This window comes from Panthera onca, chromosome C2, assembly GCF_046562875.1.
Source record: "Panthera onca isolate mPanOnc1 chromosome C2, mPanOnc1 haplotype 2, whole genome shotgun sequence".
NCBI classification, from domain to species: domain Eukaryota; kingdom Metazoa; phylum Chordata; class Mammalia; order Carnivora; family Felidae; genus Panthera; species Panthera onca.
In genome coordinates this window covers 70494204-70518598 of record NC_138347.1, presented here as the reverse complement: position 1 = coordinate 70518598, position 24395 = coordinate 70494204, and the positions used below count along the sequence as shown (strand labels likewise).

The 24395-nt window shown below is 41.1% G+C and overlaps 1 protein-coding gene across 3 annotated transcripts in view; it reads left to right on the top strand.

Annotated features, from left to right (window-relative positions):
* Positions 1-24395, top strand: part of SLC12A8 (solute carrier family 12 member 8) — a 139805-nt gene that overhangs the window by 103410 nt on the left and 12000 nt on the right. For all 3 annotated transcript variants that reach the window (XM_060639730.3, XM_060639729.3, XM_060639731.3), the window contains 4 exons: positions 4544-4690; positions 10973-11618; positions 23186-23283; positions 23833-23950. In XM_060639730.3, coding sequence (XP_060495713.3) covers positions 4544-4690; positions 10973-11618; positions 23186-23283; positions 23833-23950 — 1009 coding nt within the window. The remainder of the gene's footprint in view (positions 1-4543; positions 4691-10972; positions 11619-23185; positions 23284-23832; positions 23951-24395) is intronic.

The following is a 24395-nucleotide window of genomic DNA, read 5'->3' as shown; positions in this document are numbered from 1 at the left end:
CAAGATGGGGTGGGGCAGGGCCCTCGGCTGGTGAAGGAGCCTCGCCAGCTGTTGAGTATCCACCATCCAGCCCATCCTGGCTGCCCTCTGCTCCCCATCACGGACACGGAACTGCCTCTCAGGAAGTGAAGCCATCTTTATTTCCTGATGGAAAATGGCTATGAAGCGAGAGAGAAAACTTGACTGAAAGTTGAGTTGTTGGTCATTTTGTGGTGTAGGGTCCGTATTAGAAAACTCATGTCTGATGTGAGAGAAAACTAGGGGACTGTGAGGCAATTTGGGATTATAAAGGGTTTCAGGATATACTCCTGAGTAACATCAAGGGCACATAGGAATTGGATGAGGCAGAATGAGCACCCTGCAAATGACTTTGAATCCAATCCTTCAGGAGAAGGGAGCAGCCAGTGGATAGGTGGGATTTCTTAGTGAAGCTCCAATGGGAGTTTGGATATAATATGAAAAGCAGAGAGATGGAATTATGATTTTTATCAGTAGTTACTGAGGAAAGAAATTAGGGTAGTTCCCACCTCAGGTAATATGTTGGAAAGACAGAATTTTTTGTGATGGCTCAAACAGGTGTATGACAGAGGGGTGATTTTTTTTTTCCCCCATAAAGAACTGTTGACACACATCTGCTCAAATAAATGCTCACTTCCATCTCCACTGGCACAGTTAGCAAGTCTGTAGTTCTGTATGAATAGAGACAGTGATTAAATTCTCCAAGGGCTGGGAGCAAAGCTGTGTGGTTTCCTGCTGTGCCTAAAAAGTCTTACCCTGTGCCCAGCATTGTGCCAGGTACATAACCTGTCCTCAGTGAATGCTTCCAAGGATGGATGGATGGCAGATAGAGGGGACAAAATAGGATGCACACGGGAGAGAGAAATAGAATGGAGTTCTTATAATTCATCCAGACATGAGACATTTCATTTTTCAGCAAAATTGACAGAATAATCAGAATAATAGGTTTTTTTGTTGTTTTAAATATTTATTTATTTTTGAGAGAGAGAGAGCGAGCAAACCGGGGAGAAGCAGAGAGAGAGGGGGACAGAGGATCCAAAGTGAGCTCCATACTGACAGCAGAGAGCCTGATGCGGGGCTCAAACTCTGGAACTGTGAGATCACGAGCCGAAGTCAGACGCTTAACCAACTGGGCCACCTAGGCACCCCAATAAAAATTTTATATAAAAGGATTATCAAGTGAACAGACCATTGTAAACACAATTGATACACTGGACATAACAAGTCATTATACCTGGACAGTCCCCTCTCCTACCCCTAGCCCAAAGGTCCTGCAGGAATCCCAGGGAGTGTTTGTGGGAAGGCTAGCCAAAGATGGGCATCCTGATGCCAGAGACTCCAGCTCCTGGGTCAGCCCCACACTAGGAGGAAGCCAGATTAGGGAATCTCATTTCCAATCTGAGTAAATGGACAGACTTTCAATAAAAAAAAAAAAAAAAATTTTAACATAAATATATATAATCTTTTGGATAAGAAGCAATACAGTTTCTGCAAGGAGATACCATGCCTACGTCTCCTGGAGAATTCTCTGAAAGGACAGCGTGGTGGGTACAATGCACCTTGCCCAGTGGTTCTCCACCCTGGCTGTGCATTAGAATCACCTGGAGGGTTTCAGAAACATCAAGGATGTCTGTGCCCCACCCTACACTCATAAAGCAAAACTTCTGCAGTGATTCTTAGGTATAGCCAGATCAGAGAACTACTAATTAGATTTTCTATAAAGCTTTTGATAAAATTTCATCATGGAGTTTATGTATTTTTAAAACCAGCAAATACAGGATGCATTTGGTCAAGAAGACAGAAACAAAGGTTAGAGGTGAAGGATTGCATCTCAGAATGGATCAGAGATTGATAATGGAGCCAGTTTATCTGCCAATTTTGTGAGGCATCCAGGGCACGAGTCACAGTGAAGTCGTGAAGCTTCATGAATTCCATGGGCATGTGCTGAGCCTGTTTGCCAGACTGTTAGGTGTGGTGGGGCAGGGGCAAGATGCATGAGACACAGGAGCTTATGTTGCACTGCAAGATAAGCCATGAGTGTAATGGACTATAGCCCAGGGTGGAAATTACAAATGCTGTCAGAATACACAAATAGAGTGATGGGAGGGGCGCCTGGGTGGCTCAGTTGGTTAAGCATCTGACTTGGTTTTGGCTCGGGTCATGATCTTGCGGTTTTGTGAGTTCAAGTCCCATGTTGGGCGCTGACAGCATGGAGCCTGCTTGGGATTCTCTCTTTCCTACTCTCTCTGCCCCTCGCCCAGTCCCTCTGTCTCTCTGTCTCTCTAAAAATAAATAAACTTAAAAAAAAGGGATAAACATTAGATGATATTAATTTCTTCTAGTTATAAAATGATAAGAAGAGCGGGGGTAGAATAGACATAGACACCTGTGATAATGAAGAAAATAGACATGAGAGATTCTGGGAATAAGATGAGGTAACACATTTAGGGAAAAGTAATCCACACTGAAATGAAGTTCAAGTTAGGCTCTGCAGTGGACCTGAGTTATGTTCATCAGGCCCCTGGCATCCCTGACCATTTGGGGGTTATTCCACCTATATGTGATCTTGGAGGGAGTGATGAGCCCCACTTAATATTAATAGTACAGAAGCCCGAAGGACAAGATGCTCTCTTGCCTGCCCCTTTGTGGCCTAAGTAGGGCATGTGACCTAGCTTAGACCCATCAGATGCTCCAAGTGTAATGAATGGGACAACAGTGAAGGGATAGTGGGAATTCATCTGCAGGGAAACAGGGTGCTGGTAGCATCCTGGTCAAACTGTTCCCATTCCAGAGTCCAGCTTGTGCCTCCAGGCTTCGGTCTTGCCCTTTCTGAGCATGATCTTTCAGCTTCGTGATGATTCTGTGAACCTCCAGTGTCCTACAAATATATTCTTTTAAAAGTATTTTGTTTCTAATCAGGAATCCTGGCTGATGCAGGTTTCCTGTGATAATTTATGAGCCAGGAAAGAGGTCTAGCCACGGACTAGTATTCCATGTAGCTTGATGCCACTGACCCAGTGAACTGACAAGGCAAGGACATAAAAAGTGAGGTGGAGAATCTTCATCATGAAGGGTGTGACAAAACCATGCAAATTAAGATGACCCCATCTGTGATCTTTGGACAAATGAGCATTTGGAACATACAGTTCTGGCCACCATGCCTATGGTAAAGTAGAATGGAGATGGGCATCTCAAATAATCAGAAAACAGACTTCCCGCTGGGTACAGATGAGGTCCAGCTCAGGGCAGGGACGGGGAGGGGGGGATAGTTCCTGACAGCCTGTGACACAGCTGCATGGCCAGTAGCACTGATCTTTGCGAGTCAACATCCAGCAGAACAACTGTGCCCTCTCTTAGTCTATCTGTTGGTGATTTGTGGGCCACGTGGGTCATGGAGCTCATTCATTCCTTCAGCGTTCGAAGCTCTGTGTTGGCACCGATACTAGGATGAACAAGATAGGAGCCCTGCAGAAATGAGGCCTCTGGGACCACTTGTGTGGGAGGGTGCTACTCACCTTACACTGAGGTGCTACGGGGTCCTGAGGAGCAGCCGCTGCTGTGAGGGGCTTGGGGAAGGCCTCATGGAGGAAAGGAGGTTTGTGCTGAGTCTTGAAGCACAACTGGGTTTAACAGACAGACAATGAGTAGATTAGGAGTGGACAGAGGGTGTTAGCTGGCAGGGAAACATTCTGACAAAGACTCAAAGACTCTGAGTGTGTGGGGTATGGGGCTACAAAGGTCACAGACCAGGAAGGGGCCGAGAACGTCAGGGTGTTGGGAAGCCATTGATATTTTTATGGCAGTGACATTATGATCGAGTTTGAGTTTAGAGACGTCACTCTGGCAGAGGCTTGGGGATAATTCAGAGTGGACAGAATGTAGAGGCAGGAGGCCAGTTGGCCAGTGGTTCTCAAAGTGTGGTCCCCAGACCCTCAGCATCAGCATCAACTGGGAACTTTTTAGAAATCCAAATTCTTGGGCTCTTCCCTAGAACTGCTTAATCAGAAACCCTGAGGTGGGGATCAAATATCCGTATTTTGGGGCGCCTGGGTGGCGCAGTCGGTTAAGCGTCCGACTTCAGCCAGGTCACGATCTCGCGGTCCGTGAGTTCGAGCCCCGCGTCAGGCTCTGGGCTGATGGCTTGGAGCCTGGAGCCTGTTTCCGATTCTGTGTCTCCCTCTCTCTCTGCCCCTCCCCCGTTCATGCTCTGTCTCTCTCTGTCCCAAAAATAAATAAAAAACGTTGAAAAAAAAAATTTAAAAAATCCGTATTTTAACAAGCCCTCTAGCTGAGACTGATGCATGCTCAATTTGAGAACCTCTATGTTGTCCATACAAGAGGTGATGGTGAGCCAAACTGAAATAGTGGCGGTATGAATGAAATGGGATGGAGTTGGGAATATTGGAAATATATCCGAGAGGCTGAATCTAGAGGACTAATGATCGATGGGTTGCAGATGGTGCTAGGGAACAGAAAGGGACAGGCATATTCCGGCATTGGGTAATGAAATTGCTTCCTTATATAGGTGTCCCTGGTGGGCTTCCTGTTCCTTTTGGGCTTATACATCTCATCTCTGGCCTCCTGTATGGGAGGACTCTATGGAGCCCCCCGGATCCTGCAGTGCATTGCCCAGGAGAAAGTGATTCCCACACTGGCCTGTCTGGGGAAAGGGGTGAGTGATCCTTTTTTTGAGAAATGTACATTTTGCTGTGAACCAGATTATCAGCCAATAAATTGCTTAAGTCTCTCCGATTAGAGCCAGTGGTCAAGTTCTCCAGAGTGGGAGAAATGAGAATGCAGAGTTGTTCTCTCCTGTCCTCTGGCAGCCTTAGGGCGGAGCCAGTTGGACAAACCATCTGTCAATGTCATAGCCACCAGAACCCCTTGGCACTGGGTTAGCTAACTGACAGAATGGCATCTTGGACCCTGAGCAACAGGGAAAGGGAGTGTCACATCCTTTAATAAAAATAAATTTGGGATCCTCTCAGTTCAGCATAGAAGAAAAAAATCTCTTGGTGAGGAGGGGAGCTGGACCTTGCAGCTGAAACTCTGCCCTTGATTTTTGCCTTTCCTTTGGGGTTGCTGTATGATGATTTCTCATACCTCGGGCCTCTGGGCCTCCGGTCAGTCTTCATGGCTCAAACTCTCACCGATAGAATATAGCTTGGTTGAGTCACGAAATGATAGAATGAGACATTCCTAAAACCTAAGCGGTGACAAAACAGAAATAGAGAGAGTTAGAGAGAGAGAGAACCCCACTTCCCAATAATGTGGTTTACTGAGAAAGAGTTCATTTCTGTCTTATTGGAGCACCACAGAGACCCTCCCCCAACCCCTTCCCACCCCAGACCCCTCTCAGGTAGGGTCACCAGCCCTCCTTTACCATCCTCCACTTCTGACCCATCAGCCAGCATGGGCTGGGTGGGAGCACTGACTCTCATCTCTGTACCTTCTATGTGGTATATGCCTTTTCTTTTACTTTAATTTCATGTATTTTTATTAGGTAATGTATACACAGGGCTCAAAACTAAGAAAGATATAAAAGGTATACATTGAGAATTTTTGCTCCTATCATGACTCCTTTATTATCTCTTTCTTCACCAGCACCCATGCCCTATCAGTAGCTGTTTTTATTAGTTTTTTTTATGAATCCTCTCTATTTTTTTATACAACTATAGTGTTCTAACATGTGGTTCTATACCTTGCTTTTCTTCATTTAATATAACTTGGAAGTCCAACTTTTCATATGTATGTCAAGAAAACTTTTTCATTCTTTTTCCATTGGGTGGATAGACCATAGTTTTTATCTAGTTTCCTATGGATTGATCCATGTGTGGCTTTCAGTAAACATTGCTACAAGGAATAATGTTGTGTATGTGTGTGTAATTATTTAATGTGCAGGTATATCTGTAGGATATAGTTTCATAAGTGGGTTTGCTGCAACAAAATGTATTTTTAATTTTAATAGATATTGTCAAGACACCTTTCATAGAATTTGTATGATTTTTGTATTTCTACCAGGAATGTATAACAGTTCCTGCTTCCTGACAGTCAGCATCTTAGATTCAGGCCAAAAGACCCTGCTTTATAGACTGTGTTCTGGGTTCTGGTCCTTGATAAGGAGTTCATGAGATCAAGGGGACATGCCCACTGGATCCCAGACCCCTCTTCTGGATGGTGTACATGTGCTGTCCTGGACCATTTGCACTCTTGCCTGGAATTCTCTGCCCGGATGTCCCACAACCCACATCCAGGGTCTGCGAGGGCCCCTTCCCTGGGCCTGTCCTTTTAGGCCCTGGGTATGGGCAGGAGTCCAGATGTAGGTGTGAGGCCCCCACAGTATGGTCTGGGAAGGGTAGGAGGTGGGCTAGGAGCTGGCGGCTGTATGTGGCCATCCTCTACTGAAGAACCCTGAGGAGAACAACGATTCTAAACTTGAACCTGGTCTTCCCCATTGTCCTAAAGATGTGTTTGCAAAGGAAGGAAGATAGAACATATTTGCTTTAACTGTTTGTTAGCTTGGTTTATACTTATACATATTTGGACATCGTGTGTGAGGACTGCCATTTGCACTCTGGTCCCAGGTACCACATTATTAGCAATCACAGTTCATTGTCAAATGTGACTTTTTGCTAGTTGTATAGTGAGAAATGGCATCTCAGGATCCTTGTGATTTGCATTACTCTCTCTCTTTTTTTAAAATGTTCATTTTGGGAGGCAGAGGGACAGAGAGAGAGGGGGACAGAAGATCCAAAATGGGCTCTAGGCTGACAGCAGAGAGCCCGATGTGGGGCTCATACTCACAAACTGTGAGATCATGAGCTGAGCTGAAGTCAGACACTTAATTGAGTCACCCAGGCGCCCCTGTGATTTGCACTACTCTTATATGAATGAGGTTGGAGATCGTTTCCTCTTAGAGTCATATATATATCCTGTGATTGTTGGTCTTTTTCTTCTCAATTGCTAGAAGCTCTTCTTTTGTTGGGGAAGTTAACTCCTTGTGATATATATTACAAATGTTTTCTCTAGTTTGTCACTTGCCTTTTAACTTTGAAGTTTTTTTTCTCCCCAAAGCTTCTTTACATATGATTAAATTTTATTAGCGCATTTTCTTTTTTAATGGGGGAGAGAATAAACTTTAAAAAAATTTTGAGAGCTATTCAACATATAGAAAAGAGCATAAAACCAATATGAACAGGTTTTTTTTTTTTAAATTTTGTATGTTTATTTTTGAGAGAGACAGAGTGCAAGTGGGGGAAGGGCAGAGAGAGATAGAGACACAGAATCTGAAGCAGGCTCCAAGCTCTGAGCTGTCAGCACAGAGCCCGACTTGGGGCTTCAACCCATGAACCATGAGATCATGACCTGAGCTGAAGTTGGACACTTAACTGACTGAGCCACCCAGGCACCCCAATATGAAGTTTTGAAGAATAACTGAAATGAATGTTCCAGCCTCCACATGCCTTCTCTGGTCAGAGCCCCATCCCTCTCTGTACCTGTAGTCTTCTGTGATAATAATTTCCTTGCTTTCTTCAAGGCTTTACTCAGAGTCAGCAAACTTCTTCTGAGAAGGGCCAAATAGTAAATACTTTAGACTTTGCAGGCCCTATGGTCTCTGTCACAACTACTCAACTCTGCAATTGTAGCTCAAAAGTAGCCACAGACACAGACATGTCTATTGGGGGATAGGTGTAGCTGTTTTCTAGTCAAACTTTTTTATGGACACTGAAATTCGAATTTCATGTAATTTTTGTGTGTCATGAAATCTTCCTCTTCTTTTGATTTTTTTTCCCCCCAACTGTTTAAAAGTGTAAAACCATTCTTAGCTCATGGGCATACATAAACAGATGGTGGCCAGATGGCCCATGAGCCATAGTTTGCTGACCCCTGGTTTGCTTCCTACATATGCATCTCTAAACAAAATTGTTTAATTTTGCCTGTTTTTAAACTTTGTATAAATGTGGCATGCCTCTTTCCCTCAACATTATGTTTATGAGATTTGTCTACATTTTTGCTTGAAGCAGCAGCTTGTTTATTATCGTCCCTATATAGCATTTCCTCACTTGCTAGAATTTATTTATCCATTCTGCTGTTGATGGACATTTGGGTTGTTTCCAATTTGGGACTGTTACAGACAGTACAATAAGCATTCTTATATTAGTAGAAAGGTTCACATGTAAAGGCCTTCCAGACTATATACCCGTTATTGGAATTGCTAAGCTATAAGGTATGTCTATTTTCACTTACTAGACGACAAACTCTTTTCCCAAAGTACTTGTACTAATTGACCCCTATCAGCAGTGGATAAGCGTTCCTATCCCTCTGTGTTTGTGCCAATGCTTGACACTATCAGACTTTTTAATTCTTGCCAATCTGGTGGGTGTTTAATGGGATCTTCCTATGGTTTCAATTTGCATTTCCTTGATTACTTAATGAAGTTGGGTACCTTTCATATGCTTAATAGACATTCTTTTGCTCACTTCCTTTTTTAGTGGGTTGTCTGACTTCTAATTATTTTGTAAAGATTCTTTGATATTTTGGATTGCTCTTCATCAGTTAAATGTGTTACAAATATCTTTTCCCATTCTGTGGCTTGTTTTTTTTCATTTTTTTATGGTGTCTTTTGGTAGGAGAAGTTCATATTCCACCCTTAAAACACTTTACAACCTGCCCTCATCAAAATCTTGGCCTGGACCATTAGCATTTCCTTCAGCCCACCTAGCACCCTCCTTTTACATTCTCTTTAGTTTCTAAGTACTTACTTTATTCTTAGTAGTTTTATTGTTAGAGTATGCTAAATAGCTGTAGCAAATTTACCCAAAAATGTAATTGTCAAAGACAGTAAAAGCATACTTTTACTTCTTATTTTTCCCCCCAGGATTTTACACTAAAGCTCTTGGGCAGGTGTTTCAGGTCAACAGGGGCTTTGGCCCTCTGAGATTCGGGCTGATGACTTTGCTGTCTTCATCCTGTGACTTCGAAGGCTGCACTCTATTCTGACCGTCAGAAAAGGGAAATGCACCTGAAAGAACACATGTGGGAGGTTCACAGGTCAGGTCTGGAAATGGCTTATGTGTCTGCCCCTCCCCTTGCAGACTGCTGGCTGTAAAGGAGGTGGGACCAGTGTATAGATCCTGTGTATATCTGAGGGTGAAGCTGACAGAATGAGAGAATGAGAAGAGACATGAAGAATTTTGCTGGATTGAGCAGCTGTTTTCTGAGACAGAGACTACAAAAGGAGTAGATTTGATGGTGGGAGATTAGGGGGTCAGCAGTTTGGTTTGGGACATTTGAGATCCTTTTAGACATCAACTGGAAATGTTGAGTAGACAGTTGAATATTTAAGTCTGGATTGCAGGGGGACATTTCAGGCTGGAGATTCAAATATGGGAGTTAAGAGCACAAAGCTAGTATTTAAATTTAGGATTCTGGGTACCTGGGTGGCTCAGTGGGTTAAACATCTGACTTCGGCTCAGGTCATGATCTCACAGTGTGTGGGTTTGAGCCCCATGTTGGGCTCTGTGCTGACAGCTCAGAGCCTGGAGCCTGCTTTGGATTCTGTATCTCCCTCTGTCTCTGCTCCTCCCCTACTCACACTCTGTCTCTCAAAAATAAAAACTAAAAAAATTAAAAAAAAAAATAAATTTAGGATTCTGGTTGAAATCACCTAGGAAGGGAGTATAGATAGAGAAAAGAAAGGGTCTGAGGATAGAGCTCTGGGCTACTTTAAATGTAGATGTCAGAGAGAGGTGCCTGGGTGGCTCAGTTGGTTAAACATTGAGCTTTGGTTCAGGTCATGATCTCATGGTTTGTGGGTTCAAGCCCCACATCGGGCTCTGTGCTGAGGGATTCCCTCTCTCTCCTTGCCCCTCCCCCACTCACGCTTTCTCTCCCCAAATAAATAAACCTAATAAATAAATATTTCAGAGATGTAGAGGAGTTAGCTACAGAGACTAAGAAGGAGCAGACAATGAGGGAGGCAAGTCAGGAGAAGGTAGGCAAAGGAAGTCTTTCAAAGAACAGGAAGTGATCAGCTGGGTCAAACATAGTTCTTAGGGCAAGGAAGATGGGGACCAAGAAGTGTGCAGTGCTTTTGGCTGAAGAACCATGTCAGTGACTGTGTGATGAACAGCTTCTGTGGAGTGACAAATTATATGGAGTTAGCGCATATTTTCTACTCCTGTTCTCCTGAAGGTCACCATACCCACCTCCATTAATAACAGATATGTATAAAATAAGTGTGTGTGTGAGCATGTGTAGGTTTAGTTTCAGAATTTCTCCACCACAGCCACAAGAGATTCTGTTGTATCTTTCAGGGTCTGCCACTCCCTTCAGGTCATTTTCTCCATTATAGCCTGGGAACTTTGCACCACTTTGATTTCTAAGACTGATGTTAAAATCCAAAGAGGGTTGCCTGGGTAGCTCAGTCACTTGAGTGTCTGACTCTTGATTTCAGCTCAGGCAATGATCATAAGATTGAGCCCCATATTGGAGAGGGACTCCATGCTCAGTGTGGAGTCTGCTTAAGATCCCCCCACCCCACTACCCCTCTCCCCCACTCACTCTCTTTCTCTAAAAAAAAATAACAAAACAAAAAACAAAACAAAACTCCCCAAACCCCCCAGTAAAAGCCAAAGGAGAAATATTTGGGAAGTCCAAGTTCTATATAGCCATACTCCATATTAATAGTTCTGAATACAACCAATACCCATGGTGTATTGACCTACTGTGTGTCAATGCTGTGTCAAGCATTTTATGTGCATTAGCTCTGTTCTCACAATAACCCCATGGGAATGAGTTGGATATTATTATCCCAAGTTTATAGACAATCAGTTATTTACTGATTGGTAGAACATGGTACAAGTGGTTGAACCATTATGAATTGTGTTTCTATCATATAATGTGATTTTCTTCTGAAATTTCATAGTCTTGCATGTTATTTTTCTTTCTGCAGAAAGGGCCAAATAAAACACCTATAGCTGCCATCTTCCTGACCAGCTTAGTGACCATGGCCTTTGTCCTTGTGGGCCAGGTGAATGTTCTAGCCCCCATTGTCACCATCAATTTCATGCTGACATACATTGCAGTGGACTACTCTTACTTCTCTCTGTCCATGGGTCCCTGCAGCCTTCCCCAGGTGCCTGAGTCAGTGCACAGGGAGGGCACAGGAGCTCTCCACTGCTCTGAGCACCTGCTCTTGCAGAAGGCTCCCAGCTATGGCTCTGAGGGCACTGCCCGAAGCCTCTCTGAGGGGACTCTGCTAGAATTCACCAAAGACATGGATCAACTCCGCCAGCTAACCAGGAAGCTTGAGAATAGCCAACCTAGGCAAGGAGACAGTGACGGGATCCCAGAAAGTAAGAAGGGGAAAAGCAAGAAGGCCACAAAGTCAACCTTACAAGATAGCTTCCTTTTGGACCTCAAATCCCCAGCTTCCTTATCTGCTGAGGGCTCTGACAGATTGCCTACTGCCTCATGGGAGGGGCAGGAAGACTACTGGAACAAACAGAGTGCCAGGAGTGAAAGAGTTTGGTCTAGAGGAGCATGTGGAGAACAACTTGTCCCTGAGCCAAGTTACCAGCCTGGCCCAACTGGAGAAGGTGAGTGCTTTGGAATCACATTAGGGCCTCCTAATTTGGGGTGACCTCACCTACCCAGTTATCAAAACCCCTTTTCAAGTCCTCAGCCAGTTTACTTTATAGCTGGGTTTAAAATCCTTGTTAATTTTGTGTGATATTTATTTTTTAAAGTTATATTCAAGTATCAGCTGAATTTGTAACTCTACTCTGTTATAGTGATTTTAAACAGAAATTTCTGTTTACTCTTGTATGGTAGATCTTGGAGCCATGGCTAATAATTGAACATTATTTCATTTTACTCAAAACTCAGCTGAGATATAATATAAACATGAAGGGCACCTGCATGCCTTAGTTGGTTGAGTGTCTGACTCTTGATTTCAGCTCAGGTCATGATCTCGTGATCTCATAGTCATGATCTCATGGTTGTGGGATCAAGCCCCACGTTGGGGTCTGTGCTGAATATGGAGCCTGCTTGGGATTCTCTCTCTCCTTCACTGTCTGTCCCTCACTCGCTCATGTACTCTCTCTCCCTCTCAAAATAAATAAACTTCAATATCAACACAAACGAGACCAATTTTTCCTTTCAAAAGAAGTGGAAATGTAACAAACTGTCTGCCTTAGGAGGTTTTGTCTGTGGACAAAAGACAAAAGATAAATCTCCCAAACCAGGCAAGAGGGGGTGGAAGAAAGATGGCCAAAGGAGTACATCTTTGCTTTACTCTCTCAAATCTACAAACATGGTAACACACAGGGAGATTCTCAGAGAGAGGCTTACAGGGCATGAGAAATTCTGAGAGAAATAAAGAACTTATAATTTTGAGTCTTCCACATTCTAGGTGCTTCCCATATGTTATTTCATGTAGTAAAATAGATATTATATTTTTCCATTTTACAAATGAAGACACTGGGCCCCAGTGAGGTCACAGAGAAGTCTCAGAGCTCATACTTTGCACAGCCAGATGTCACACCCAGGTCCATTGCCTGTATTTGAAGTTCATTACTTTTCTTTACATTATCCTGCCTTTTGAGATCTGTATAGGCAAATGTGAGCAAAGAGGAGAAGACAGACAGATGTAGAAAGAGATGTCTAAAAACAAATGCTTTACATTCTTCCATACACTTGCTTTTCCTTCTTTACCTCTGAATTGGTGGGAGATTTTTAATGATAGGAGCATTATTAAATTTTAAGAATTATTTTATTTTTATCAAAATAATAAGTGTACAGTTTAATATGCCAAGTAGACTTAAAAGTAACATAATCAGAAATAGTAGTTCTCACTCTTCCATACCATCCCTTGTACCCTAGTCCGACTCCCAGAAAATCCCACTTTCAACCAAAAAGTTGCTTCTTTTATTAACCTTCATGTGACTAAATAATATATTTGTATTTCTATTTTTTGATATGTCAGTGTCAGATATCCTCATTTGACTTTCTATGGTAAATGAAGTTTTAACACATTTATGCCACTCTGACTTCTCATCCAATATCCCCAGTGTACTTATATCACAGTTTTGATTAACTTAATAGCTAGTATTCATATTATTATGATTAAGTAAATATTGCTTAACTCTGAGCCATATTACATACACTATGATTACATTTCCTTTTTTGTACAACTTTTTCTGTTTCCTGGAGTTAGTAATTGCCTTACTTTTTATTTGCTTGGTTTTCTGTCATCATTTTTCTCTAAATACTCTGGCAGATATGTCAAATGCCTCTTAATGTTATTTTCCAAATGCTTGAATTCTTCAGAAATCTAACATATTCATTTCTTTTTTTTTGTCTTTGTCTAATGGCTGTCATCCTGTTCCATTCTAGACTATCTGTTCTCTAAGCCTGCTATAAAACTCCTGGAATTTCTCTTTATCACACTCTATGTCAGATCCAGGGAACAAAGATTTTCTGGATACAATATTACAGTGGATTTTTTTTTTTTTTTTTTTTTTTTTTTTTTTTGCCTACCCAGTGTTGAATGACCTCCCTATGTTTGAAGAATTTCCGGTGTTACAAGTCTTGGTGAGAGGAAAAGCAAGCCTTTCACACTCAAAACTGAAGATGTCAGATACACAGTTTTCCAGCCTCTCCTATATCCAAGAGTTCAGGCATGAGGCTGAGGCTCTGCCAATCAGATGAGCCCTCCTTATACCTGGAACTGGGAACTGGAAACCTGAAGAAGTGGTGACTTCTAGGAACTCTCTAAAAGCCTTATGGTAGCAGCAGGATGGCTGCATTCCTGGCTCCAGTGTCCAGCGCTTTCAGAGTCAGTGGGCAGGATTCAGCATCTAGACCTTGGTGCCTGCTGCAGGAGTGTCCCCTCCTAGACTGCTCTGACATACAATATTGAGTGTTGTTCCTAGCTGTATAGCCTTGAACTTAATTTGCTAGCCTTTCCAGCTACTCTCAGAGGGAAGGCTAGGAAATATATTTTTACCTGATCATTTTGCTGCTTCATATGAAATGGTGTGGATTTTTTCCTAAGAAAGAAGGGAGAGATTGGGTAATGACAGTCAGTGCCACAATTATCATGGTTTTAATTTCTAAGAGCTTTTGGTTTAACCCAATTTTTCCTTATCCTTTTTTTTTTATTTGAATGTCATCTCATTCTTGTTTTATGGATACAATGGCTTATCTTATCTCTCTGGTAATATTACTTATTCTCCCTTTAAAGTCTTTTTCTGCTCTTTTTACTGACTTGTGTTCTCTAGATCTTTTTCTCTTTGGCTTGGTCTTTCTCTCTCTCTCTCTCTCTCTCTCTCTCTCTCTCTCAGAGGCTTTACTAAAATGTCTGTTGAACTTTTGATTTCTTTTCCTACTTAGAAGTGAAGTACTAAAAAGTTGTTTAGAAGACCTGTATACTGGTCAGGGCCTGTTGATTAGGGCACCTCACTATATAATGATTAGGTTGTAGGCTAGCTTTTGCACAGGAGGATCCCAAAAAGTGACTATCTAGAGGTTTTCAAAACCTCTGGACTCTTTAGTTCCTCCAGAGGAGACTCCTTTAATCTCTTGTCTTACCCAGATGGCTGCATGCATTCAGGGAGCAGGGGGAAGTAGGGGAGTTAGTGTGTCTCATTGTTTAGGATACAGACTTAAATTCAGTTCCCCAGTTTCTAGCTCCATTTGCCCATTCTTGCTGTGCCTGGTGTCCCAAGTCCAGGCACTCACTGGTTTTATTTCTTCAGAGGAAAGGGGTCAGGCAAAGGAGTTATTACCTAGCTGTGTGGGGAGAAGAAACGATCTTGATTTCCAGCTATTTCAGATACAGTCTTGGAACCAAATGCCTTTACCTTACCACTTCCCAGGGACATGGCACTGCCTAGTCTTGAACTTTGCTGGGGCCTGCCAGGGTGCATTGGGCTGCTCCTTGCTGGTACCCTGTCTGTAGGGCCTAGAATTCATCCTTCTCTGCTCTGCTCACTCTGTTACCATTCCCCTGTCACCTTTCCATCTTCCAAGACCTGTTTTTATCTTTCCTCCCTCATTCTCCTTATGCTTGTGGGTTTATGCCTATCTAATTCCTTTTCTGTTTTCTCAGTGGGTTTCCAGGAGAGATGTGCAGTCAGTTTGCAATCTTTAGTCAATGAGGTGCTTGCTGCCCAGTTTCTCAATCATAGAAATGTCATAGCTGTTGACCACTCCCTGTCCTTCATCCTTGCTGCCTGTACCTTGGTGCAGACCCTTCCTATACAGCACCCAGACTCTTGTTAAGTCTGCAAACCAGTGTTCTGCCTCCAGATTCTCCCACATCTGTTTCTCCTTCCCATTGTCCACTGAATGATTTTCTAAAATAAAACTCTTATCATGTCTCTCTTACTTAAAAACCTTCACTAGAATCAAATCTCTTCCATCTAAAGTCCAAGATCCTTGGTGGGATTTGCAAGGTTCTTTACAATCCTGCTCTGTACTACCTTTTTGGCCGTTTTCCTCATGACGGCCCATGTATGTTCCAGTTAGTCCTAAATGAATGCCCTAAACACATCTTGTTCTTTATCCCTTCCCGCCTTTGCATATGCTGCTCTGTCTTCACAGCTGCTTCACCTCCCGCTTCTCCATCTGGAAAACTCCAATGTATAGTTTAAAATCCATCCAACTTTTCATACGCATTTACACTACCTCTGAGAAGGCTTTCCTGATTTCCTCTCCTGTGCAAGTATAACATTTGATTTATGCTAGCAGTATAAAGAATTAACACATTGTTTTATACATTTATATCGAATTTTTTACACATTTGTCTTCAGGCCCATGTGTCTGTCTGTCTTGAGGAAAAGAAATAGTAGTTTTATTCCTTCGCCCCTAGACTGTGGGCTTCCTTTAGTCACAAGCTATGTCTTTCCACCTTATATTTATCACAGTATTCCCACACAGTACACAGCATGCAGCAAACACTCAGTAAAGGCTAAATTGATGCACAATTGAGCAAATATTAACTTCAAAAAAATGAAACATTGATCAGTAAAGTAGAATAGAAAGAATTACACTATGATAAGAACCTAATCTGTGACAAACCAGATGTCATACAATAATAAGAATCAAATCACTATTGAGTAAACATTGTTGAAATCAAATGGATCAAAAAGATTAACTTGGGCTGTATTCTTTACCTTATATAGCCATGAATTCCTTATTTATAACAGCTGTGCAAGAGAGATATTTCTGACTATTGAAGACTATCATCAAAGACAAAAAGGATCTGATTAAATAGAAATAAAAAACATTTGTACAACACAGTGTCACAGAAGGAAACAATTATTCTGACAAGCACGGCCGATAAAAGCATACCTTCCAATGCATATTATTTTTAAAAATAGGAAGGTCAAAATCCAGATTCTACGAAAAAGCAGCATGCAGATGAATATGGAGTTTACATTTGAAAAATCAATGCCCAGATTCATTCATTGCTCATTCAACAAACTAACTTTTATTGTTAAGTGTAAAATATTGTTAGTAGTTAAAAATAGCCAGTGTTTCTCAAACATGTCCCATGTTCTTGGCACTGAGATAAGCACCTAACAGATTATCTCATCTAAGCTCAGACTTAGGCATTGTTATTGTCATTTTACAGAGGCATAGAGAAGTTAAACATTTGCTCAGGATATGAGACAGCCAGAATTTGAACACAGGTCCTTTTACTTTAGAACTTGTGTTCTGAACCACTATACAAGGTATATGCTGCTAGCTGTTAGTATCTGTTATAAACTAGGCCATCGTATTAATTCAATAAATACAAATTAAACCACCTTCAAAATATCATTGCACATCTATTAAGCCATCAAAAAATTAAATAAAATAGGTCTGTGGTTATCAGGTATATGAACACATTGCTGAAAGCAATTCCAGTGGATTTATCACTTCTAGATCTGTTGATTAAAGTTTTTCATCAAATTTGGGAGCCATTATTTCTTCAAATATTTTTTCTGCTCTTCTCTTTCTCTCTCATCTCTATGGGACTCCCACTACACATTAATTAGTATACTTTACATTCCCCCTTCTTCCCCCCCCCGCCCCAGTTTCTGAGGCTCTGTTCTTTTTTCTTCTACCTTTTCCTCTCTGTTCTTCAGTTTGGATAATTTCTACTGATCTATCTTCATGTTCACTGATACTTTCTTCTGCCATCTCAAATCTGCTGTTGAGCCCATAGAGTAAATTTTTTATTTCTGTTATTGTACATTTTAACTATAGAATTTTCATTTTTGAAATGTTTGTATGTTTTTGTTGATATTCCCTATTTTGAAAGTCATTGCCATCATATTTCTCTTAAGTCACTGACATTGTATTTTTATTTAATTCTTTGAACATATTTATTATACTAGTGCTTTGAAGTCTTTGTCTGCTAAACTCAGTGCAGGCCCACTCAGAGTCCGTTTCTTTTGATTGCTTTTTTTTTCCAGAGCATGGGTCAGTTTCCTGTTTTTATATTTTTTAAGTTTATTTATTTTGAGAGAGATAGAGACAGTGCAAGTGGGGGGAGGGGCAGAGAGAGGGATACAGAGAATCCCAAGCAGGCTCTGGACTGTCAGCTTGGAGCCCGATGTGGGGCTCGAACCTAAGAAACCATGAGATCATGACCTGAGCTGAAACCAAGAGTCAGACACCTAATCGACTGAGCCCCCCAGGTGCCCCAGTTTCCTGTTTCCTTGCATGTCTTGTAATTTTGGGTTGAAAACCAGACAATTTAGATAATATAGTGTGGCAACTCCTGATTCTGATATATGTTTCCACGTTTTTGTTTGTTTTAGTAAATTTCCTGGATTTGAACTTTGGAATCTGTCTCCTCTGTGGTTGTGGATTCTGATGTCTCTACTCAGTTTTTTATTCTTATTTTTAACTTTTAGCCTGGCTTCTAAGGAGTTTGCCCTTGTGCCTACGTGGCCCATAAGGCTTCACCCTTTGCCAGTGGATCTGTGTATAGGTTGGGAAGCAGTCAAAGTTGCAGCTAGTTTTCCAGTCTTTCCTGGTTTTGCCAGTCTCAGTTTGGCCTCCCCAGGCAGGAGCATAGTTTTTCAGTCATCCAGGGAAATGTGGGGAGATATAGTCCTTCCATAGTCTTTCTGTGACTCTCTCATTTCTAGATCTTCCCATTAAGTTTCTGATGGTCCACTGCTTGCCCTAGCTGGGTCTGCAACCTCAGGCTAGCAAAACTGAGGACTTTTCCTTTTCAGTTTTCTACTATACTCACCATGTTTAGCTTATAAAGGCACAACTCACAAGTCTGCCCCCTCTGGCAGTGAAACTGCTGGTTTCTGACCAGCTCCATGCTGGTAAGAACGGGAATGAGGATGGGAGATCAGGCCATAGGCTCTCACTGTTCAGACCCTCAGCTCCATCAGTTTTTGAAAAATAAATACTTCTTAATTTTTGTCCCCATTTGGTAACTTCTAGAGCTGAATGATTACTTTTTTATTATTTTGACCAGTTTTATACTTATTTCTTGTGGAGAGGATTCACTGACCACTTCACATTGCCATCGCTGAAAGTCCCTCTGGTTCATTCTCCTCCTCCTCCTCCTTCTTCTTTTTAAATTTTTGTTATTGAAGTATAGTTGACATAACATCTTTGGTTAATTCTCTCTGGAGAATTATCTTTCATGATATAACAAGAAATATAAAACTATTTCATTGCCCTAACTTTGTAAATCTGTTTGGGGGAATTGCATATCAAGGAAACAACTCAAAATCAAACAATAAACCATAAAATGTGTTCAAGATGGTCATAGCTGCATGGTTTGTGCTAGTAGCAAATTAGAAATAACTTAAATATGCAACGTTTGGAAAGTGGTTAAAAGAATTATATTATCAACTTAATAAAATACCATATGGACTTGAAACATGATCCTTTGTGGACTATAGCAATGCACATTCTTGGTTTGTACAGGTTAACTAAAACTATGTGTTTGTTTATTCTGATAAAGATATGGAGTGCATTTTCAGAGATGGTTTAATATTTATTTATTTATTTATTTATTTATAATTTATTGTCAGATTGGCTTACATACAACACCCAGTGCTCATCCCAACAAGTACCCTCCTCCATGCCCATCACCCACTTCCCCTCCCCCCCCCCCATCAAGTCACTCATCGTCAGGGAAATATAAATCAAAGCCACACTGAGTCAGAGTGGCTAAAATGAACAAATCAGGTTTAATATTTATTTTAAGTAACTTCTATCAAATTACTTAATTTGTTATTTTAAGAATTGACATAATTATGTTTATTATATTTGATACATATTTTTTAATTTTTGTTTATTTGAAAGACAGAAAGAACAAGCAGGAGAGGGGCAGAGAGAGGGAGACACAGAATCCGAAGCAGGATCCAGGCTCTAAGCTGTCAGCACAGAGTGCAACATGGGGCTCGAACTCACAAACAGAGATCATTACCTGAGCCGAAGTCCAATGCTCAACTGACTGAGCCACCCAGGCGCCCCTATATTTGATATTTTTAACATGTCTAATGCATAACTTTGTGTACCTGTTTGTTTTGCAACTAAGGTGTGATAAAGTAAAGTTGCTTTCTCTTTTTTTAAGTTTATTTATTATTTATTTTGAGAGAGAGAGAGAGCATGAGAGAGAGTGGGGGAGGAGCAGAGAGAGGAGAGAGAGAAGCCTAAGCAGGCTCTGTGCTAAGAGCACAGAGCCTGATGTGGGGCTCAGTCTCACAAAACATGAGATCATGACCTGAGCCGAGGTCAAGAGTTGGATGCTTAACCGACTGAGCCACCCAGGCACCCCTTTGGTTATTATTGGTTATTGCTTTCTTGGTTATTATTTTAGAATCTATAACATGAGAGACTGTCCTCTCCCACCACTAGTCTGTAAGACCTGCTTCTTCTAGCAAAATCCTTGACAAGAGAAAAAAATTTTTTTAGTCATTTTGGAAGGGTTTTGAAACCATACCTGTTCAGAATTCAGAAAAATTGTCTGCCTGCTTTGTTGTACCTATTCAAGTTAGTTAGGTTAGTTGAGAATCCTTGCATGAATTTTCCCTCACATTGCTGACATATAAAACTGCACTGTGCTTGCTTGGAGAACACACCCCTTCCTTTTGTTTCCCCTCAGAGCCCTTAGAAAACATACACACATACATACAATTCCCTTAGGTACAGTGTAATTGAGGTTATGTGAGACTGAGATTAACTGGGAAAGGGTGAGCTTAACATTTCACAGATCTCAGAGAGGCAAAAAATCTAAGTCCTTAAACAATACTCTTCCGTCTTAATAACTGAGGGGACAACTGTATTTCACTAAGTGTATGATTAAAAAAATGAATCATGCCTTGGGCATGTTAAAATTGTACAATTTGATTAATGGTAATCAATAGTATTCCCATTTTTTAAAAAAGTAATAAAGCCATTAATTCAAATCAGTCATAAACCTTGGCAGAATTTATTTTAATCCACAGTTAATGAGGAGACATTTATTGAGCACTTCTGATACACAAACTTCTAAATGCCAAGATTTGGCATTTAGAGATGTAAAAAACAGTCATTGCCCTCAAGGTATGGAGGTACAAAAGATAAGTATAATAGTAGGAAGCACATAATGAAGGGAGACAGATGTTGAAAGGATAAAGGCTACCTTGGGGCTAAGATGATTTCTTTATTCATTTAACCACTTGTAAGGAATATTTACTACATCTCAAATGCTGTTTCAGGTATGGGGGACATTCTGTATAGACATAGAAGGCCTCTGCTGTCATCAAGCTTGCATTCTAGTAGGGAAAGACACATACTAAATAAGCAAAGAAATATATAACTGTAATGTCAGTAAGTGATAAGTACTATCAAAGATAATAAAGCAAGGTAACAGGATAGAGAGAGAGACTAGGGTGGAGAGAAAGGTTACTGTTTCTGATAGGTTTTCAGAAAAGATATCTCTGAGAAGAGGATATTTTAATGGAGAACTGAATTGTATAAAAGAGAGAGCCATGCAGAGATATTGGGGAAGAGTTCTAGGCAGAGGAAATGGTGTGTATGAAGGTACAGGTGGGAATAGGATTGGCAAATTCCAAGAACAGCAGAGGTCCAGCAGCAACTGGAGAGCAATGAGCCAGGGGAGAGGGATAGGATGAGTACAGTGAGGAAAGGCCCATGCAGGTCAGGGTTGTGATATGATCAGATTTAGGCTTTAAGGAGATAACTAAAACCAAACCAAACCCTGTTGAAGATATATAAAGGTAGGCTAAACTGCTATAACAATAACCAAAAACATAGTGACTCAAACACAACAGAAATTTATTTCTCACTTGCACTAATAGTCTAGGAAGGCTCTCCTCCATGTATTGATTCGGGGACTCAGGGTCCTTCTATTCTTTTGACTTTACTATCCCTTAGTACCTTGTCATACAAAGTTAAGACTCAGTTACCATATTCATATTTCAGGCACAAACAAGAGGCATACCTATTCTCCTAAAGACCTTGGTGCAGAAGTGACATTTATCACTTTTGTTCACTTTCCAGTAGTGAGAACCTAGTCATCTGGCCACACCTAGATGTGAGAGATCCTGGATATACTCTGACTGTGGTTTCTACTACAGGAACACAATACAGTAAATCAGATGAAAGATGAAAGTGACATGGACTAGGATGGGAGAGCAATGGAGTGGTCATATTTTGGATACATTTTGGTGGTAGGATCAACAGGAATTACTGATGGAATAGATGTAGGTATGTGAAAAAGAGGAGTCCAGGATAAATCTTTGATATTTGAGTGAATGGTAGTGTCATTTATTCAGATCGAGAAGACCTGGGGAAAATAGATTTCTGCTTTAACCATGTTAAAGTTTGAAGTGTTTGTTAGCCATGTAAGGGGAGATATTAAGAAGACAACTAAATATTCAAGACTTCAGTTCAAGGGAGAGGTCGATGATGATATAAACTTGGAACATCAGTGCGTGGATAGTATTTAAAGCCATTTGAGACTAGATGAGATCTCCTAGGAGTGAATATATATGGAAATAAGAAGATTGCAGGGGACTAAATAAATGCTGGGATACTCCAATATTCGGAAGCTGGAAGGAGGTGGTAAGCCAGCAAAGGAGACTGACAAGAAGTGGCCAGTGAGATAGGAGGAAAACAAGGGGAGCAAGTCATCTTAGAAACCAAGAGGAGGTAGTGTTTCAACAAGTAGAAAGAGATCACTTGTGTCAGATGCTGTCTGAAAGGTCCAGTAGGATGAGGACTGTGAGTTGACCATTGAATTTGAAGTTTCACGTCATTGGCAACTGTAGGAAGGGAAGTTTAGTGTTGTTTACAATCTTAAGAGTGGGCTGAGGAAATAGTGGGAGGTAGAAACTGTATAGGCAATTCTTTTGAGAAATTTAGCTCTAAGGAAGATAAAGAAATAGAGCAGTAGCTGAGGGATGACTGGGAAATATTTGTTTAGGTGGGAGAAGTTACAGTATATTTGTATTTGGTGGAAAAAAGTGATGATGCAAAAGCAAAGCCCTTGAGCAGGGCACTAGTGGAGGGATGTGCCTTATGCAAGATCCAGGGATATTCATCCACCGTAGAAGGAGGGAGGGCAGAAGAGAGGATACAGATGCAAGTGGCTTGGTAGCTTTGGTGATGAGAGAATATAAAAGCTCTCTTTTGAGAAAAGAGGTCATAAGTTTGTTACATCAGAGAGTAGGAGAATGAGTTGACTAGGTGTAAGACCACTGAGGAGTGGAAGTGTGGAAGTGTGGAAGCAGGTAATGTAAGCAAGGGAATGCTCTTAGTCTTTGATCATAGAATCTTAGCTGGGTAAGAGGGTACTGAAAAGAGGAGGTAAGTAATAGAAAGCAAAAACATACCAGGGCAAATTGACTGGAGATCCCTCTGTAGGCTATGAACAGTTGAGGCGGGAGACAGCAGAGTAAATGAGAAAAAAGAAGTGATAAGCAGGGGTAGATAGATTGAAATCATGATTTAAGAGATGTAAAGTTACTAGCCTCAAGTGTGGTCAAGGGAGTTAATAGTTGAGGTGAATGGAGATTGTTTTTGGCTGAGTTACAAAACTGGAGAGGAGGAATTCATAGATATTTGCTCTTAAAAATAGAAAAGGGTTTGGTAACAAATTGGTAACCAAGGATTCGGCTCATTTATTTTTTAGAGTTCTTCCTGAAGTCTAGGCTCCAGGACCAAGATATCCAGAGGAGACCAATTTCTTTCTACACCCACATGTGCAACCCCTGGGTCTCCCTGTTAGGGGTGAGTTACCTCATTTTTATCTCAATTGTCCTTGAGAAAGAATTCAGGTAGAGATGTTGATCTAGGGAGCTGCAGAGGGAAGAGGAAAAAGGACACCCTTAATTAGGAGCAATGTGATTTAAGTGTGTTACATTAGACTTTAGATGGGATTACAAATGGCAAGATTATATTTAATGAACCACTTATTTCAATCAGTGGTTTACTTTAAAAAATAATTAATCATCTGTGATAACCTCTGGGTCACTAAATTTCTAGGTATACCAAATTAGCATAATTTCACTCTAATTTGTTTCTTCTAGGGAGAAGTAGGACAAGGAGCTAGGGTAGGATATTTATTGATAGTTTTGATTACAGGGTACTTTTGGGTGGGTGTCTTCTCAACTATCTGCTTAAGTGCAGTTTTTTGAATTATGTGTGAACTTCTATTTAGAATTTATAGTGATCAGAGGTGGATTAGAGGGACTGTTGTTTCTTGAAGTCTTTACCTTGTGACTTGCTTACCACGTGATAAACTATTAGGTGACTTGCCTTCGTATTCTGTTTCCACAGGCTGTTGGGTCCCTTCTCATCATGTTTGTGATCCAGTGGGTCTATACCCTCATTAACATGGGTGTTGCTGCCATTGTGTATTTCTATATCGGTCGGGCCAGTCCAGGGCTTCACCTTGGTAAGCCATTTTGCTGCCATCTTCCTTCTTCTCTTTTAGCTTTCATTGAAAAAACTGCATTTTGAGCACCTATTAAATGCCAACTAATTCAGATTCTAATCTCATTTTCAAGTAGCTTATTATAGTCTAGGAGGAAAAATATAGCATGCATATAAATGGTAACAAAAAATAATAACAACTTGTAAGGTTTATAAGACGTGTGGAAGTAAAATCGATGACAACAGCAGCACAAGGGAGGAGGAAAGAAACGGGAACATACTGCTTTAGGTTTCTGATACTAATGTGAAATACTCTAACATCACTTAAATGTAGACCACGATAGGGGCACCTGGGTGGCGCACTCAGTTAAGCGACTGACTCTTGATTTTGGCTCAGGTCCTGATCTCACAGTTCATGGGGTTGAGCACTGACAGTGTGGAGCCTGCTTAAGATTTTCGCTCTCTCT